Source organism: Mesoplodon mirus (genome assembly GCF_964341445.2).
Source record: "Mesoplodon mirus genome assembly, chromosome: 3".
Taxonomy (NCBI): domain Eukaryota; kingdom Metazoa; phylum Chordata; class Mammalia; order Artiodactyla; family Ziphiidae; genus Mesoplodon; species Mesoplodon mirus.
This window is the reverse complement of record NC_138978.1, coordinates 172,978,064-172,999,226: the sequence shown is the minus strand read 5'-3', so window position 1 is coordinate 172,999,226 and position 21,163 is coordinate 172,978,064. Positions and strand designations below refer to the sequence as shown.

Below are 21,163 nucleotides of genomic sequence, written 5' to 3'. Positions count from 1 at the left end.
GACGTCGTCCGCTCGGGGTGCGGGCTGCGGTCCATTCCGCGCGCCCGGCGGCGCCGCCGTCGAGGCGGTGCCCGGACCCCCCGGATCAGCGGGGGGATACGGGCTGGAGCTGCGCCGGCCGGCCGGCCCGGCGAGCACACGGGCTCACAACGGGCCGAGCGGCGCGGACTACACGCTGCGGCGAGACCCTCACGCCGCTGACCGAACAGAAGGTGCCGCTGCGTCTGGGCTCCGGAACGCCGGCGATCGCGGAAGTAAGTCAGGAGTGTGTTTTATGCTTTATGGCTTCCTTCAGTTCGTTCCAGGAACAAAGTAGGTGATTAACGATACCTTGTTGAAGTAACAGTCAACATTAAATGTACAACAGCACAGATGTGTGAGATTATGGATTTAGAACAAGCAATGGCGCCATTCTGGGAAGGGCTGAGCCTGATGCGCTGCCCCAATAATCCGCTCATCCACATCTTTCCATCTTTTTCTATCCGTCTGCAAGGACTTTTCTCACGGTTTACCTACGCATGTGGAGAACTAAGCCTGCCTTCTCTCTGAATTTCTGGGAAGTCCTTCTCCAACTTGAACTGTGCTGTTTTACACTGTGAGAGGTTTTCAATTCCTTTTTCCTGGGCAGAACTAATCTGCATGACATTCTACTGTCTCGGTAGGGGGACAGACAGGTATGACTCAGAGCCTGTTTGTTTCCAAAGCGTCTTTCCAAAGGGTTATGGCTCATGAGCTCACCTTTGCGTCTGCCAACAAAAGAGGCCCAAGGAGACACCCAGGTCAGTTGAAATCCACCAGTCTCAGAGAGGGAAGATGTGGCACACCAGCATGGCTTGTGAATGCCTGCCAGGCAACCTTATAAACAGGAAACCCTGACTCTGAGAAACTAGCTTCACTGCTTCAGTCCAGTTTATCACCAGCTAATCCCACAAGTAACTCTGAGTGGGAATAACCAGGAAAAACAAGGGTCATAAAGTCTGTATTCATGAAATTTTAATCTGTGTTAGCGTTAGTCTTAGGGCTCTACTTTTATTTATTCATCAAATATTTGTTGTATCGGGGATGCATCAAACAAAAATCACTGCCCTCCCACCCCCCTGGAACTCATATGCTGTTATAAGACTCAAAAAGCATCCAAATTCATACAGAGTTACACCAGCTTACCAACCTGAGCCCCTTTGCCCCTCAGCCCCCCAGTCTCTTCAGGGCTTAGTTAACTAGGCTCTATCTCATGTGCAATAAATACCTAGCCCTGTCCTTGCTCCTCAGATATTGATTTCAATATAGTTGAAAAGGTCATAAAAACACCAAAATTCACATTCTGGTCATTAGTGTGGTAACACACTTTCTGAACATGTGACAGTTGTGACTGGTGTGTTTTCCAACTCCCTCATCTTTAGTGAGTAGCTCTGCAAAGGATGAAATTAATGATTACCTAATGATGCTGGGGAAAGAGCAGGAGATGGCATTAACCCCCCTCAAAACCACAGCATCATCATCATACCACGCCTCTTAATAGAACTACACAATTTTCAAAGTGCCTTTACTCATGTTTTCAATTATTGATTGCTTAGAGCTTTGATAGGTGTTCCCAATAAAAACTGAAAACCAACTAGAAATCCAGATTAATTTTAAAACATATGCCTTGGATGCCCACTATGTGTAAAACATCTTGCCAGGCACTAAAAACCTACAAAGGAACAAGAGAGGCAGGACCCCTGCCTTCATGAGAGTGAAAACAAAGATGAGTACTGAGGGAGCCAGGGAGGGACCCTGAACCAGTCTTAGAAAGCACTGGAAGTTTTCTGGGGAAGCTGAGCCCATGCTTGGCCCTGAAGGGCAAGTAAGACTTTGGTGAGTGGAGGAGTTTTAAATATTAGTTTCTCATTGGCCATATGACAGAATGAACATCTGTTCCATTGTCTCTGGGGATGGTGAGAGACGTTGGAAAGTGCAGGTAATTCTGCATATTAAATTATAACTCACTAGGTGGCCAGTTAGATGAAAGAGTCTGGTTTTATAATCTTTCTTTCCATGAAGTCACCATATGCTCACCTTTCAGCTGGAACATGGTCCTGGGGCTGAAATGCTTGGCAGCTGGTGACCGTTTTTGTTCCATAAGATTAAAATTACTTTTTAAAAAAAATTATAAACACAATCAATGGTAACTGTTTTTTAAAGTTGGGAAAGGCAGAAAAGTATAAAAAAGAACAGAGAAATAAAACAGGAATGCTACAATTCAGAGAATTCAGAGACTATAGGAATTTACATGTTTTAAAAGATATTTCTATTCAACATTTTTCACTGATACAGATACTCATTCATTCACACAGACAACTGGGCTCCTTCTGGGTGCATTGGGAAGAGGAGAAGAAGGAGGTCACAAATGGTACATTTCCAGTACTTAGCAAGGCATAGCGGAATCTAATAAATAGGTTTTAAAATACATAGGTAGTGTTGGTTGGTTTTTAGTTTTTAGGAGATTGTGGTTATTTCATCCTGTGAAAAGTTTAAGTTCCATGAAAATCTGAGCTATGCATGAATATATTATTATTTAAAATGACTTTTTGAGGTGGGTGTGTTTTCTTATCCTTGCTTTACAAGGGAATAAGTTGATAAAATATATTCAACGCGTTAATGGGTAACAGATAACACACCCAGTTAGATCCAGACACCATTTTGCAAAGGATTTCACTTACCTAAATGACTCTGGCTTCCAGAATGGTAACTAGGCTCTGGTACTACTTCTTAACACAGTGGTTTAACTTCAGAGAGCTAAACAGAAGCGCTAAACAGGTTTAATTAAAATTGATTGAAGCTTTGTAAGATTTTCTTTTTTTTCTTTTCTTTGATTTTCTTTCTAAGAGTGGACTCTATTGACTATATGGCCTTTGCTTGTGTTGGCCACCTTGATATGCATACCTGTTTGGATGCGGTCTGTATTGAGCAACATTTTCCTTCATTAATAGGGGGAGAAGAATCTGGAAGTGTAAGAAGAGAATCAAGTAGGTTGGAAGCTAGATGGAGGAACAGCTAGAGAGAGGGAAACCCCCTGACTACATGATGGACAATAAAAATAAAAAAAAAAAACATGGAAGAAGGAAATGTCTAAATTTTAAAGTTTTTTTGTTCTGTTTGAATTTGTATATTCATTAATGCTTTTATGAGAATACATTCCTCTGAAGGAACTAAAAAAAAATGCTGAGTTTCTGGTCTGGGTCAAAGCAGTTGATCGTAAAGATAATACATGTGGATGAACACCCAGGATGGAGAGAAAACTTCCCAGGCCCTGGTATTGTGCATATAAGAGGAATGGAGGAGCAGAGACGGGAGTTGATAAATTCCCTCTCAGATTTCTAGGAGGCCCAGCTGCAATCTGAGTTCTAGATAGATACAAAAATTGCAATTAATATGCATAACTAGTTTATGATGCTGTTGTAAGCTACCAGTACATCCTTAGGGCATTATGACTGCATGTTGTGCCTCCCAGACACCTTGGTGACATCAGTGCTTCCTAGGGAACGTTTCCTAAGCTTATACATCTTTTTATGCCTTCCATGATGTTTCTATTGCCTGAAATGCCACTTTCCCTTTTCCCACCCTAACCTCTCACCACTCTCTATTGAAATGATACCTATTCTTGACTTATCAATCTGGACTGTAATGATTTGTTTGCTTGTCTGACTCCCTTAGTTTATAAGCCTCTGGAATGCAGGAACTGTGCCTAGTACAGTGGTTAATATATAATAAGGACTGAATAATTTATTGATTCAGTGACTGAATATGAATAAACAAATAAATAAATGAATGAGAGCAAAACTTAAGTCCCACCTCTTTTATGAATTTTCCTATTCTTTATCTCTACTAATATCCAGCTTAGCTGAGGAACATTTTTTTCTAATATATACTAATAATATTCCATTCCTCTTACTACATTTATTGGGTACTTATTATGTATAATAAGTAAGTACATATAATAAGTATAATAAGACACTATGAGATTGCATTTAATCCTTACGACAACACCATGATGTGGGTACTATTATTGTCTTTACTGGTAAGGAACTAGAGTCTCAGGGAAGGTAGGTGACTGAGCCAAGGTCATGCAGCTGATAAGGGACGGAACCAGGATTTGTGCCCAGACGGTTGGACTCCAGAGCCCACACTTTTCCCACTCACCTCACAAGTTCTCCTGGTCCTTCAGGGCTAACCATAGGCTTGGCTTCCTCAGGAAACTCTGCTGCACTTGTGTCTCCATTGTCTATTTTCTCATCTCTCCCTACCAGACTGTAGGCCCTGTGAGGCAGGAATCATGTCTCTTTTCTTCCCATTTTATGTGATCACCATCTTGTGAAGTTATTGGAAAAGGGATTCCTGTTCGTACCAGGCAGATGAAGAAAGGGTGGGCCCGGGGATTTGTCTAGCATTACACAGCCACTTTCTGTCAGAGCCAGGGGTAGGACCTAGGTTTTCAACTCTCATCCCAGGCTTCTTCTCTGGAAGAAAATGCCTTAGCAAAGCCCTTTGTAAACAATTTGGGGCAGATGATAGCATTCACGGAATTCTAGGATTGCAAGAAAACACAATGATTACCTAGATAAATGTCCTCCTAGAGTGGAGAGGTAGCTCATCCAAGGTTGTGGACAAGTAAGTAGAAAGATTGGAGTAATGAGAGCACAGAGAGAGAACTTGCAGTCAAAAGATCTGGGATTTAGCCCCAGTCTGGCACCCAGTTCTTCCTGACTGACATGATAGAAAGTATAAATTATTCAGGTTTGAACCAAGCTGATAATGTCTTTACTGTTATTGTCCTTGGCCTATATGCAAAAACAGCTTCTCTCATAGTTTTTCTCTCCATTTATTCTACTTGGCACAGACACTTATTGGATTGCTTTATTATTTTTTTTCCTCGACTTGTGCTGTCTGGCAGTCTCCTGGACTGCTTCTCCCAGCTGCCTCTCTCCAACCTCAGCCCTGGTGAGGTGCAACACCCCCTACACATCTTTGGTTTTCATCATAGCTGCTAAGTCAGCCCGTCTGTGTTGCTTGCCTCCCTTCCAGCTGTGTTCCACACACCCAACTAAGTCCATTTCCTGGCTGCCATCCTTACCCAGAGCTGCAATTGCTAAAATATTCATGATGCCCATTGTGAAACAACACTGTGAAGCTTGCTGTAAAGTAAAATTGCCAGAGAGGTGGAAACAATGAAATGGAAGCAATAAAGCAAAACCATCATATGAAAAAGGGCCTCAGCATTAAGGCAAAGGAGGACATCCTTAGCTCTGTCTTCCTCTTCCTAATACCAGGATCTCACTGTGGGAAATGCAGCATCACTGGCTGAGATTCACTATCTTGGCCACCTAGATGGCTTGCATAACAAGGTGGGTGACCCCTGTGGTTTTGCTTGGCTGCCTGCTCTCCTGGGTCCCCTGAGGGAGAAGAGAAGGGAAGGACAGCATAGATCTGAAAAGAAAAGGCCAACTGTATGGGTAAAGGAAATAGGGGCTCCCTGTGGTTAAAAAGCATTGGTGTGAGGAGGTTTGTAGGATGTTGAGGACAAATCAAGCTGGATTTAAAGGCAAAGAAATGTGATTCCACCCTTTGTCCAATCCCTAATGGACTTAAGCACTTTATGTCTTATATATTGGATTTCTTAACCATATTCTTTCATTATCGTTATTGTATTCCTGGTGCCATGAATGGGACTTGGCACAAATCACAATGCTAAGCTATATTTTCTGAATGGATGGATGAATAATCAGAAAGGGGAGGTGAAGAGAGAGAAAACTGACCCTTAACATTTGCAGCACAGTAAATGTTAATATTTTTATTCCTTTTATGACGAAGAGAGTGCAAAGGGCTGGGGACGGAGACATCACAGGAGGAGGAAAGATAATGCCACCTCTGCAAAAGACACTCCTAAACTACACATAGAAGAGAAGTAGACCCCCCAGGACAGACTTTCCCATCCAGAATATTGAGACCAATCCAAGTGAGTTTTCCAGTAGCTCTCACAGCTACAGGGCATATGCCAGCCTTTCCAGGTGCCAGTGAGTCAAACCCCTTTTTCAGTTTTCCAAAGCAACCTGACCACACTCCCTTTCCCTCCAAGTTCCTAATTTGAGTTCCATTCTCTGACCTCTCTCTTCTTTCTTGTTTTTGTCTTACTTGAGACTGATTCCCACAGGTTCCTCTGGTCCCGATGCTCATTTTCATTACTGGGGATGCTAGTAGTCTTCTTCCCATTTAGGAAATTCTTCTAATCCTCAGTCTTTCAGCCCCCAAACTTTTCCACCTCCCCATTTCACCTCACAGTCTCCTCCCCCCTGGAGCACAGAGCTCTGCAGGTGAACTTCTAGGCAACCATGGCTCGTGTTTTGGGGGAGAGTGGAAGCATGTCCCCTGAAGGCAGAAGGTCTGTTCTAGGTGAGGACCCTCGGTTTCCTTCAAACAGTCATAGCTGCAGACTTTCCTTCCCCTTCCTCAGTTTCTGCCCCTTTACTCCACTCCTGAACCTGTTCACAGACACTGCTCAGCAACAGGCAGCTTATTGGGTAGTAAAAGCAGCAGCAAGGCTGTGACAGGTGCTCCAGCAGCCAGGCTTTTGTTCAGGCTGTGAGCATGCACACAGAATATATGGTGTGCAACAGAGCCATTGTCACTCATATAAAATGGTTGCTATGGAACATGTTGAAAGTGAGAAACTGTGGATTTTATTGTAAGTGTGATACTAGTCAGAAGGGCCCAGAAAGCTGGCATAGCAACTACCAGCCAGCTCAGGGAGAAGAAAAGAGAGCAGTAGAAACCATTTAGGAGTCCCAACCAACGTATGTTAATATAAGTGGACATCCTCAAGTCTCCTGGCCCCCTTCCCTTCACCCAGATTGGTAGGTTGCATATCTAAACATTTGCAAATTCACAGTTGTAGTCAGTCATCCGGCACATTATGAACTTCCACTGGCGATCCCTGTGGGGAGAGAGTCAGAGAGCTAACGTCAGTGAGAAAAGACACCTTAGGAAAAATCACTGCTAAGAGAAAAGCAGTGAAAAACCCTTGGAGAATTTAGGGCCAACTAATTTCACTTCCCTCTCAGAAGACACATCTATGAAGTCTCTAGAAAACCTACAAGTAATCGTCTATGAGGTCAGGAGTCCTGGACACCTCCTCACCTAGTTCAAGTTGCACCTAGGAGGGGACTAACTAGGTCACTGGCATGTAGAGGTCCTGTTTGTCACCAGTGATCAGTTCACCACTGCTCTGTCTCAAAGAGACCTCTTGGACATATAGGGTAACAACTTGTAATAGAAGCATTTATTCAACATTGTCTCCATTTCATGGTAAAGAATCTTCTCTTACCTAGGCCATCCATCTGCGCATTCTTTCTTTTCCTAAATACCTATCATGTGCTAGGCTCCATGCTATACCCTGTGTGTTCCCCGTCAGAAGACACTATCATAGGGAAACGAAGGGAGGGGAAACAACTCTAAAACCCATAAAGTGAAGAAGACAATGCCTGCCATTCTTGTATAACAGAAATTGAATTGAGTATTTGTTTAAATGGTCAGGCATGGGGATGAGAGGACATAGAATTGCTCAATTTTGAAAAAACATGGTGTGGATACATTTCAAGGAATGTTCTTTGCTAAGGGCTAGCCTAAGTTCTTTGTTCACCCATTTAACAAAAATTTATGGGGATCCTACTCTGCACAGCACTTTTCTGGTCTGATATTGTTTAACAATGATAACGGTGATGGTAATGACAATTGTAATGACTATTTGCTGAGTCCTCCAATATATCCAGCATTGCACTAGATGCTTTACAAATTTTTTCATTTAATCCTCATGATAAGTCATTGTTAAGGTGGAGAAGCAGACGCAGAGAAATAAGTGACCTTCATGAACATAATTAGGTGACAATTTCAGGTTCCAATTTTGTTGAACTCAAATCTTCCTCTTTATCTTATATCAGAATGCCTCCATAACTTGATACCCATAACCCCATCGAGGACATGGGCTGTCACATCCTTTGCAAAGTCTTGATGAAGGGCAAAAAGAAAGAGTCATTCTGTATACGATCACACAGATGCTTCCCAAGCACAGTGAGGTCACTCAACCTTAGAATAGCCTTCTTCCTTTTCAATCTGAAAGGCCTCTTCCCAGATCAATTTCTCTTAAACACCAACAGTGGTAAGGTCTTCATCCATCTGGAAGGTGGGACTGACTACTCTTAGTTCTGGGAGATAACAGCAGCTATGGTACATGCTGCTCAAACAGCCCAAGGCAGGCTTTATAATTTGAGTCTGCTGCTCCAGCTTGTTTGTTTAGAGTTATTGGGCATAGGGTCCTCCAGTACAGATCTTTAAGAGCCTGGATAACCAACTATTTATTAGTATTTATTCCTGCAGTTGTCAACAGAAGACGTGGCTTGTTTTGGATGGAGGTTAGAAAATTGGTAGCATGCATATTTATCAAATGTATTTTATTACTGTAGACAAGTCTTATTTATCTCTGTGCCAACAGACACAGGGAAATAAGATCTTCAGCCAGGCATTCACACTACTCTTTTACGAGGCTTTTAATTGACGCTAAGCAAAATGTAGACTACTTGGTTGTAAAAGAATCAAGGTACTCAAATCAGGCTTAGTCGCTGATTTCTTTCCTGGACAGTGGTGCTCAAGCAGGGGCAGTTTTGCTCCCCAGGGTTTGTGGTTGTTGTTGTCAACTATGGGCGGAGGTTGCTACTGCCAGCTAGCGTGTAGGGCCCAGGATGCTGCTGAACATCTAGACTGCACAGGAAAGGCTCCTGCAACAAAGAAGTATCTGGCCCCAGTTGTCAGTAGTGCCCCAGATGAGCAACTCCATTCCAGGAGGAAACCACTATGATTTGCATGTAGAGGAAAAACTCCTGCCCAGTGAGTCCTGTGCACTGACAATATTTCTCCAAGGTAGTGGCCTCAGCCTCTTTCAGCAGAGTGGAAGAAATCCAAGTCGTGGACCTTTAAGCCACTGATTGTTAATGACAGCAGCAAAATTGCATGGGTACATTCATTTTAAACAAATGCATGACACAGTATCTCAGTTTTCCAAGATTTTGAGTTAAACCACATAACTGAAAATTTCCAAGCCAAGCAGTTGGACATTTTAACTGCCAAAATGTATTTATTTGGTGGAAATTTTCGATGGCATGCTTTCTTTACTGTATTCCTTCCTGTCTTCTTAAGCAGGATATGCAGAACTAATTTTCTTGATGACTTGGAAACATCATTAGGAATATTGAACACTCTGCTATAATGTGATCCAGTGTTGCCCGCTGGGGATACAGACTCCTGCTAAATGTCACCGGGCTTCCATAGTCTTTGAGTTCTTAGGTCTTTCCTTTTCTTTCTTTCTTTTTCTTAAGTATGTTTTTGTGTGTGTCACATCATTCAGCTATTTCTTCTCACTGGTGAAGTGAGTCTCATTCTAAGTAGTATCTTCCCTCCTTATTTTTTAATTTGCCCCTTCTAGAAAATAGTAACTAAGCTAGATAAAAACGTATCTAAAATACAAATAATTAATGTGTGAGAATTAAGAAGTTCTCCTATGAGTAAATGTAAGGAGTTTTGTTCATGGAGCCGGCAACACGTATTGTGTCTTTTCAGAGCTACTTCATGGGTTTTTTTTCCTGTTTTCTTTTTCTTTTTTTTATATTTTATTATTATTTTTTTGCGGTATGCAGGCCTCTCACTGCTGTGGCCTCTCCCGTTGCGGAGCACAGGCTCCGGACGCGCAGGCCCAGCAGCCATGGCTCACGGGCCCAGCTGCTCCGCGGCATGTGGGATCCTCCCAGACCGGGGCACGAACCCGCGTCCCCTGCATCGGCAGGCAGACTCTCAACCACTGCGCCACCAGGGAAACCCTATTTTTCTTTTTTTAATTAAGGGTTGTATTAAATAAGTTACTTCAGTTAGGTGTGATATCATTGCACTCAAAAGCATAAATATACATAAAAGATAAGTCACACTCGAATTTGTCAATCTATTATTTAATGAGTTAATGAGTTAGGTTTTGTCCTATTTGAAAAATATTTATTGCTAACTTTTCAGGAATTCATTTGGTGTGTAAAGTGATGATCACCTGACTAAAAGTAGACAGATCAACCTTTTAACACCTGAATTTATTCATATCTCTTTATTAGTAGGGAGAAGAATTTTTATTTTCTTCTTCTTGTTTTGTTTTGATATATTCAATATTTGTGATAAGATTGGGAGCTGATTGTGAGAGCAAACAGATTTAAAAAATTAGTGCCGTTTTCTTTTCCATTATTTAAATTCTTCTTTTTTATTTCTAAATATGGTTGGTAAGTTTTGTGTGTTTTTCCCCTCCAGCCCCCTCTCCTTCTCTTCTCTCTCCCTTCCCACAACCCAAAGTGGGGACCATATGGAGAAATGGCATTGGAGAGGGTTCATTTTGACAGTGGGTACTCTTTCAATCATTTTTGTGCTCTCTTCCTAGTGTTTGGTAAGGAAAAATGCTCTTTGAAATTGAATAAAGGGAAGAGCTTAGAACATCATGGAATACCAAGTTGGGAATTTCCTGCTCTGAGCAAGCTGGAACACAACGTCATCTCCAAGGGTGATCTGCTGCATGAAATGGGTTCAATTCCCATTGCTTTCCACTGTCCCATCAATCTCTCAGTTAATCTTAGACCAAGTAGGAAACTAAAATAGGGAAAACCCCAGATCAAGGTTTCTGCAGGCATGATCCTTGTGTGGAGCTAATTCCTGACCTCGCTAACCCTAGCCCATGGTGAAGGCTCACCTTTCCACTGGAGAGAAAGTGGTTGTTGCTCCTCGTATATAGTAATCATAATTGTAGGAAATCATGTCCATTTCCTCACCATAGTGACCTGGATATTCTGTTGTCAGCCTATGTGGGAAGAACAAAAGGTTAGAGGAAAAAGATAAAACTATTATTGCTGGGGGCAAACAGGAGCAAACAAGAGACATACTATAAAGGAGAGATGGAGTTTGAACATTATGGGAGACCCAAACCAGAGTTGGATGGCCTCCACCAAACCATTCCAGGCTGCAAAATGATGGACAGCTTCCTTGCACTTCTCATATTCCTTCTTGCTGTTAAACTATACACTAAAAAAGATGTAGATAACTCCTCAGGCCTCGAGGAAATATTGATTAATATCAATATTAATCCATTCCATTCAAGTCCACTAGAACCATGTTTTCAAACTGTGGATTGTGACTTAGTAGCAGATCGTGAAATCAATTTAATTCATTAGTACCAGATAAACTTTAAAAAAAAGAAGAAATAGAAAATACCAGAGACTGCATTGTACACACTAAAGATAAGTTCTTGGGTGTGTGTGTAAAAACTTTGTTTCAAGTATATATGCATGTTTGTATTTATATGATGTTTGTATTGTGTAATAGTTTAGTATGCATTTTTTACTGTGAGTCATGATCAGAAAGGTATTTGAAAAATATTAAAGTAAAAGGTAAGCTGTACAAGGGTAGTCTTTACCTAGTCTGCCATTGTTTCTTTGGCACCTAAAACAGTTCCTGGTAACTAGTAAGTATTTGCTGAATAAATAAATAGCCTTGGGAGAGTCATTTAATCTCAGTTTCCTGGTCTATAGAAGAATGAAAGCTACCTTATAGGTTTGTCATTGGCACTAATACAAATATGTGTGACACGTGGTAGGAGTTGAATTATTAGGAGAAATTTTGTTTCTTCTTCCTCCTTCTCCTTTCCTTCTTTCTCCAAGATTACGTCAATCCTGGGCCTCTCTCTGAATAGGTTTGTTGTGGTCCACCCTGGAATAAATCTAGAATTTCCTGGTTCTTATAAGTCTTCACCACTGGGGCTCTTCAGGACCAAAATAGTCCATTCAGTATGATACAGGTTCCCCAAAGTCTTCATCTGCACCCCCAAGGCTGCTTGGGAAACAAATAGTGAGTGTTAGTAATTTAATGTGATTTGGGGTCACAGGTCATTGTATTTTGATGATAGAAAGACCTCTCCCTGTGTAATCATAATACTGAAAGATTGTCATGAATCTTAAAAAGATTGATTTATAAACTGGAAGTTCTCCCAAGAGAATCTCAATGCTTAGATGCAACAAGATCAATGGTTAGCTCAAGGTAACCTGGGTTAGCCAAGCCCTAAAAATTCACTGCCTTTGTTCATACCCATTCCTTTTCCCACATTATGCAGTTGTCCTTGTTCTCTGATTTTTCTCTTCTCAAGGCATAATTATGCTCTATCAGGATGCCAGACCCAACTTGGAGTGGGTTACATGTATTTCTGCTTAATGTTCATGAAAGGAAATAAGGCTAATGCAGAAGTCTATTTTGTGCTTCTAAAGAGACCCAGAACAGGGGCTTTCTATTTCTAATGAAAATGTTAAATGACTCATAAGTGGACCTAATAGGTTGTCATTTGAATTCCATTGGTTTATGATCCCTGAGGATTCTAACAAGTGCTAGATTCAAGTTTACCCAAAGAAAGAGGGATTTGTTGAGAATGTGGATAATGCAAATTAGGATTAAAAGAGAGGGAGTAGGAGGCGTTTTTCTTGCATCAGGAAGCACAAAGTTTTTTCCAGAACTTTTAGAGCATTCTTTAGATACAATGTATAAAAGTTAATTGCCAAACATTTTAATACCTGCTGAGGCAAAATCTACATAAGGTAATACTGCATTAGGCTAAATCCAATTGCCAAAACTATTGGAAATAATTAGGCTAGACTTTTATTTTTTAAGTCTTTACTGATCTACCTTCAGATGATTTGGATAGTTAAATACATTTGGAATAAGTGGGAAAGAGGCTTGCATTTTTAAAAAATCATGACATTTTAAGCTTCAAAGGGGGACAAAAGTCATCCAATGCTTTCTTCAATGAGCATTCCCTATTGCTTCATTTTTGGAGGTGACCAGACCAAAGGGCCTGCTGTTCAACTGGGAGATTTCTCTGTGGGGGACTGCTGTTCAGTGAATTTCTAGAATGCCCTGGAGAAGGTATTATGCATGCTTATTTGTGTATTTCCATCTTGATCCCAGGCAAGTTTTTGTTTTCGCTTGATTTCTGGGGTTTGTTGTTGTTTTGTTTTGTTTTTGTTATAAAATCATGAGATAAAGTTTAGACTATCTTACAGAATCCTAGATTAAAGGGGCTAGGGAAGGAGTTTGGATATTGATAGAAATTCTCCCTATTTATGAAACTGAAAATACAGAGGGAGAAAGGCCCCTTTCCTCCCCTTTGGGAGGAAAGTGAACCTCCCAAACACCATTCACAGAGGGAGCTGCTGTTTCAATACGGTCCAGGATTCTGAATTTTAGAACCAGATAGCTGTGTCTCCGTTTAGTTCATGATGACATCATGCACACACAAAATATTCTAATAAATGAAAGCCCTAGTAATGGCTCCTCAGAGGAAAAAAAGAATTTAAACTTTCAGAACTAGGTATTGGGACAAGGGCATAGGGACTTGTCAGGAAATTAAGAGACCACAGGGAAGCAGAAGATCAGGGTTTCATGAGCTATGGCAATGAGCTTCCAGAGGGAGAGAGGGGGAGAGAGTTCAGTGTGGTTCCAGATTCCTTGTGAATTACCAGGTCACTTCAGGCAGCTTTTTGGCAAAGCACACTTCATCCTGAGCATTGCCATACATTCCTAGACCAATTACAACAATCAAACAAGCCTTCAGCTTGGCAAGATGAAGGGAAAGATCAGTCAGAAAGGTGTCTTTATTCAATGTACTGAAATGAGTCTATTACTGAAGCTCTTCTATCAGGAGCCTTACATACCCCTTTACAAAGAAGTACGTATGTGTGTGTATGTGTTCCTCCTATCACTTTTGGATGAGTGACTATTGGGGTACAATTCCCCGCTTTACATTACTTTTTATGCCCTATGCAGGCAAGACGAGAGAGACAGAAAGTTGTTCCAAAGCTAAGTGAGAACTTGATAACAGAACCACTTGTACAACTTCTTGTATTAGATAAGGTTGAAGGAGATTGAAAGAAATTAGTTATGAACTGAAGAGAGCCCATGAAAATGGAAGGGATTTTTAAGACTGATATAGGATTTTCTGATCTAAGGTTATTAAAGCTCTGAAATTGGGCTTCCTTGGTGGCGCAGTGGTTGAGAGTCCGCCTGCCGATGCAGGGGACACGGGTTCGTGCCCTGGTCCAGGAAGATCCCACATGCCGCGGAGCAGCTGGGCCCGTGAGCCATGGCCCGCTGAGCCTGCGCGTCCGGAGCCTGTGCTCCGGAACGGGAGAGGCCACAACGGTGAGAGGCCCGCGTACCGCAAAAAAAAAAAAAAAAAAAGCTCTGAAATTATCAGTAGATCCAACTAGAATCAATAAATGATAGCTCTCCAATACGTTACCACAAACTGAACTGCAGCTGATAGACGGCATTCTCCTTTGCTGTGAGAATAGGACATATCACAGAGCTTACTCAGATATATGTTATCACATTCATTTAAAAAAGGGGAGTAGAGACAGAATTTAGTTAGATAAAGAGGACAATTTTACTTTTTGTCGGAGGTTTGCTTAAGAAATTATGCAGTTTTAATAGTTAAAGGGTTTTGACTCTATTCTTTAACAGAAAGTGACTCAGTATAAGATTTTGACAAACTTCACCTTTATTATTGATTACTGAGACTTGAACATAAAGTCAGACTTCATAGCACCAGCATATATCTGTTACATGTCTGACCTGCTGGTAGGTAGGACAGCTGGATTATTTGGGGTCATCCTAGAGGCTCCACTTTCAGGCCATGCACCCCACTGGAGTGCACATGAACAAATGGAGTCATATCTCGTGGCCCAAAGTCAGCTAGTGTCACATCCTCAACCTTATCCCACTTTGTGGGATGCCAGAGAGGCACACACTACAGACTTCCACTGTAAAAACTGGAAGAAAACTCAGCATTTACAAGTTAACAAACCAGAAGGGGGTACCTGAGGAAGCCATACTACAGCATTTTTAAAGACAAGAGTAAACAATGTTTTCCATCCCATTTTTAAGAGCTCAGCCCATGCTCAAACAACATTTCAGAGAAGCTTCTTCTGGTCAGTCCAATCTCTACTTCTGTTTTGCTCCTATTTTCTCCACTTCCCAATTAACACCTTATTTAAAATATCATATTCTAATGTTCTATTACTTGTTAGCACCACCTATTTAGCATTTGATTAAAAACAGAATACTGTATAGCATCTTGTTTCACGATGATGATCAATACAGTGAACTCTTTGAGGGGTCATTGGTACATGGAAGTCATATACACATTTATGATCTAGTTCAGCAGTGGGCATGGAGGAGAAATTCAACATTTATAGACTTGATGTGTTGAAGCTGGCCTACATTCTGCATCCAGCCAAAAAGAGGATGCCCCTTTCTGACAGGCAAATCATTGAGAAATGTCTTAAATAAACAGAATCTGTTTGTGATCAATCCTCTTGCATAATAAATGCTTTTCTAGGTAAGCTACAAGAAATGAGAAAACTTTAGGTTAGGCTAATTTGCCAGTGGCCTGGCACCCCCAATAGGTGCTGTACCAGAACCTGTTTGAATTATTTTTGCACAAATGTGAAAAGTAAAACCCAATTTCAGTTATGCATAAAGTAAAGCAACCTCAAGGGAACAGTCACCCTGGCTTCTCCTGCAAAGAGCTGGGGAAAGTGGTCAAGTGAGACTAAATGACTCTGTAGTCACCAAAGTGCCCTTCTCTGCAGAGAGACCCTGAACTCTGGGGGTATGAGAAAGAATGCAGTATGTTCATGTCTGTCCACTTGTGGCAGATTTTGGAGATCTGTATATCAAACAGTTCAAGTATGTATCACAACATGGGGAACATAGTTCCAGAAATATCTGTGACTTAAATTAGAAGAGGAAAGTCCCTAAGTATTTTCCAAATTATTCTCTTAGAACTGAGTTTCCAGCTCACTGTCCAAGTTCAGGGCTGGTCAGCACACACATTTGTTTTGATTCATGCTGGCTTTCACTGGCCAACTTACATCATGGTTGCCATGGTCCTGCAATCAGTGGGGAAAACTCCACCTGCAACATCTCCCCTTCAGCAAAAATAACCACTTTCTTCTCTGTTTTCACTACTGGGTGCCTACTGTATTGTTACCTAATACTTCATCTGTCCAGGCCTTATTTCCTTATCAACACTCAGAGAGCCCAGTTCTCTGCAAAGAACATGGGATTGGGAAGCAGATAGACCTGTTGGAATTGAGTTCAGTACTTTGAACAAGTCACAATTTCTGCACCTCAATTCTCAGATCTGTGTCATAGTATCATGAGTCGCATGCATAAGAAGTAAATGAGGCACAAGCCTCTTAGATAGTCTCATCCACCAGAGGGCAGCCAGCAGAAGCAAGGAGAATTACATTCCTGCAGCCTGTGGAAGGAAAACCACATTCACAGAAAGATACACAAAGTGAAAAGAAAGAGGACTATGTACCAGAGGAAGGAACAAGGTAAAACCCCAGAAAAACAACTAAATGAAGTGGAGACAAGCAATCTTCCAGAAAAAAATTCAGAATAATGATAGTGAAGATTATCCAGGACCTCGGAAAAAGAATGGAGGCAAACATCGAGAAGATGCAAGAAATGTTTTAAAAAGACCTAGAAGGATTAAAGAACAAACACCCAGAAAGAATTAAAGAAGAAACAAACAGAGATGAGCAATACAATAACTGAAATGAAAAATACACTATAATGAATCAATAGCAGAATAACTGAGGCAGAAGAAGGTATAAGTGACCTGGAAGATAGAATGGTGGAATTCACTGCCATAGAACAGAATAAAGAAAAAAGAATGAAAAGAAATGAAGGCAGACAAAGAGACCTCTGGGACAACAATAAATGCACCAACATTTGCATTATAGGTGTCCCAGAAAGACAAGAAAGAGAGAAAGGACCTGAGAAAATATTTGAAGGGATTACAGTCAAAAAATTCCCTAACAGGAGAAAGGAAATAGCCACCCAAGTCCAGGTAGTGCAGAGAGTCACAGGCAGGATAAACCCAAGCAGAAACATGCCAAGACACATGGTAATCAAATTGACAAAAATTAAAGATAAAGAAAAATTATTGAAAGCAACAAGCGAAAAATGACAAATAACATACAAGGGAACTCCCATAACGTTAATAGCTGATTTTTCAGCAGAAACTCTACAAGCCAGAAGGGAGTGCCATGATACATTTAAAGTGATAAAAGGGGAGAACCTACAACCAAGATTACTCTACTCGGCAAGAATCTCATTCAGATTCAACAGACAAGTCAAAAGTTTTAAAGGCAAGCAAAAGCTAAGAGAATTCAGTACCACCAAACCAGCTCTACAACAAATGTGAAAGGAACTTCTCTAAGTGGGAAACAAGGAGAAGAAAAGGACCTACCAAAACAACCCATAACAATTAAGAAAGTGGTAATAGGCATATACATATTGATAATTACCTTAAACGTGAATGGATTAAATGCTCCAACCAAAAAACACAGGCTCACTGAATGGATACAAAAACAAGACCCATATATATGCTGTCGACAAGAGTCCCACTTCAGACCTACAGACACATACAGACTGAAAGTGAGGGGATGGAAAAAGATATTCCATGCAAATGGAAATCAAAAGAAAGCTGGAGTAGCAATACTCCTATCAGTTCAAATAGACTTTAAAATAAAGAATGTTACAAGAGACAAGGAAGGACACTACAGAATGACCAAGGGATCAATCCAAGAAGATATAACAATTATAAATATATATGCACCCAACATAGGAGCACCTCAATACATAAGGCAACTGCTAACAGCTATAAAAGAGGAAATCGACAGTAACACAATAATAGTGGGGGACTTTAACACCTCACTTACACCAACGGACAGATCATCCAGACAGAAAATTAATAAGGAAACACAGGCTTTAAATGACACAATAGACCAGATAGATTTAATTGATATTTGTAGGACATTCCATCCGAAAACAGCAGATTACACTTTCTTCTCAAGTGCAAATGGAACATTCTCCAGGATAGATCACATCTTGGGTCACAAATCAACTTTGGTAAATTAATTGAAATCATATCAAGCATCTTTTCCGACCAGAACACTATGAGATTAGATACAAATTACAGGGAAAAAAACGTAAAAAACCCACAAACACATGGAGGCTAAACAATACATTACTAAATAACCAAGAGATCACTGAATAAATCAAAAAGGAAATTAAAAAATACCTAGAGACAAATGACAACAAAAACATGATGATCCAAAACCTATGGGATTCAGCAAAAGCAGTTCTAAGAGGGAAGTTTATAGCAATACAATCCTACCTCAAGAAACAAGAAAAGTCTCAAATAAAAAATCTAATCTTATACCTAATAGAACTAGAGGTAGAAGAACAAATAAAACCCAAAGTTAGTAGAAGGAAAGAAATCATAAAGATCAGAGCCAAAATAAATGAAACAGAAACAAAGAAAACAATAGCAAAGATCAATAAAACTAAAAACTGGTTCTTTGAAAAGATAAAGAAAATTGATAAACCTTTAGCCACACTCATCAAGAAAAAGAGGGAGAGGACTCAAATCAATAAAATTAGAAATGAAAAAGGAGAAGTTACAACAGACACTGCAGAAATACAAAGCATCCTAAGAGACTACTACAAGCAGCGCTATGCCAATAAAATGGACCACCTGGAAGAAAGAGACAAATTCTTAGAAAGGTGTAACCTTCCAAGTCTGAACCAGGAAGAAACAGAAAATATGAACAGACCAATCACAAGTAATGAAATTGAAACTGCAATTAAAAATCTTCCAACAAACAAAAGTCCAGGACCAGATGGCTTCACAGGTGTATTCTATCAAATATTTAGAGAAGAGCTAACACCCATCCTTCTCAAACTCTTCCAAAATATTGCAGAGGAAGGAACACTCCCAAACTCAGTCTATGAAGCCACCATCGCCCTGATACCAAAACCAGACAAAGATACTACAAAAAAAAGAAGATTACAGCCCAATGTCACTGATGAATATAGATGCAAAAATCCTCAACAAAATACTAGCAAACAGAATCCAACAACACATTAAAAGGATCATACACCATGACCAAGTGGGATTTATCCCAAGGATGCAAGGATTCTTCAATATATGCAAATAAATCAGTGTGATACACTATATTAACAACTTGAAGAATAAAACCATATGATCATCTCAATAGATGCAGAAAAAGCTTTTGACAAAATTCAACACCCATTTATGATAAAAACTCTCCAGAAAGTGGGCATAGAGGGAACCTACCTCAACATAATAAAGGCCATATACGACAAACCCACAGCAAACATCATTCTCAATGATGAAAAACTGAAACCATTTCCTCTAAGATCAGGAACAAGACAAGGATGTCCACTCTCAACACTATTATTCAGCATAGTTTTGGAAGTCCTAGCCATGGCAATCAGAGAAGAAAAAGAAATAAAAGAATACAAATTGGAAAAGAAGAAGTAAAACTGTCACTGTTTGCAGATGAAATGATACTATACATAGAAAATCCTAAAGATGCCACCAGAAAGCTACTAGAACTAATCAATGAATTTGGTAAAGTTGCAGGATACAAAATTAATGCACAGAAATCTCTTGCATTCCTATACACTAACAACCAAAGATCAGAAAGAGAAATTAAGGCAACAATCCCGTTCACCACTGCAACAAAAAGAATAAAATGCCTAGGAATAAATCTACCTAAGGAGGTAAAACACCCGTACTCAGAAAAGTATAAGACACTGATGAAAAAATCAAAGATGACACAAACAGTTGGAGAGATATACCATGTTCTTGGATTGGAAGAATCAATATTGTGAAAATGACTATACTACCCAAATCAATCTACAGATTCAATGCAATTCCTCTTAAATTACCAATGGCATTTTTACAGAACTAGAACAAAAAATCTTAAAATTTATATGGAGACACCAAAGACCCCAAATAGCCAAAGCAATCTTAAGGGAAAAAAACTGAGCTGGAGGAATCAGACTCCCTGACTTCAGACTATACTACAAAGCTAGAGTAATCAAGATAATATGGTACTGGTACAAAAACTGAAACGTAGATCAATGGAACAAGATAGAAAGCCCAGAAATAAACCCACACACCTCTGGTCAACTAATCTATGACAAAGGATGCAATGATATACAATGGAGAAAAGACAGTCTCTTCAATAAGTGGTGCTGGGAAAACTGGACAGCTATATGGAAAAGAATGAATTTAGAACACTACCTAACTCCATACACAAAAATAAACTCCAAATTGATTTAGACCTAAATGTAAGACTGGACACTATAAAGCTCTTAGAGGAAAACATAGGAAGAACACTCTTTGACATAAATCACAGCAAGATCTTTTTTGGTACACCACCAGAGTAATGGAAATAAACACAAAAATAAACAAATGAGACCTATTGAAAATTAAAACCTTTTGCAAAGCAAAGGAAACTACAAACAAGATGAAAAGACAACCTTCAAAATGGGAGAAAATATTTGCAAATGAATCAACAGACAAAGGATTAATCTCCAAAGTATATAAACAGGTCATGCAGCTCAATATTAAAAAAACAAACAACCCAATCAAAAAATGGCCAGAAGACCTAAATAGACATTTGTCCAAAGAAGACATACAGATGGCCAAGAGGCACATGAAAAGCTGCTCAACGTCACTAATTATTAGAGAAATGCAAATCAAATCTACAATGAGGTATCACCTCACACCAGTTAGAATGGGCATCATCAGAAAATCTACAAACAACAAGTGCTGGAGAGGGTGTGGAGAAAAGGGAAACCTCTTGCACTGTTGGTGGGAATGTAAATTGATACAGCCACTATGGAGAACAGTATCTAGGTTCCTTAAAAAACAAAATAGAATTACCATATGACCCAGCAGTCCCACTACTGGGCATATACCCAGCGAAAACCATAATTCAAAAAGACACATGCACCCTACTGTTCGTTGCAGCTCTATTTACAATAGCTAGGTCATGAAAGCAACCTAAATCCCCATCGACAGATGAATGGATAAAGAAGATGTGGTACATATATACAATGGAATATTACTCAGCCATAGAAAGGAACGAAATTGGGTCATTTGCAGAGACGTGGATGGACC

At 40.2% G+C, this 21,163-nt stretch overlaps 1 protein-coding gene across 1 annotated transcript in view; it reads right to left on the bottom strand.

The window, feature by feature from the left end:
- Positions 1-6,690: 6,690 nt before the first annotated feature.
- The window catches only part of DPT (dermatopontin), a 40,971-nt gene continuing 26,498 nt past the window's right edge, over positions 6,691-21,163 (bottom strand). The window contains exons 3-4 of the mRNA XM_082613913.1: positions 10,802-10,909; positions 6,691-6,967 (exon numbers count right to left, since the gene is read on the bottom strand). Of these exons, the coding sequence (XP_082470039.1) occupies positions 6,901-6,967; positions 10,802-10,909 (175 nt within the window). The 3' untranslated portion in view covers positions 6,691-6,900. The remainder of the gene's footprint in view (positions 6,968-10,801; positions 10,910-21,163) is intronic.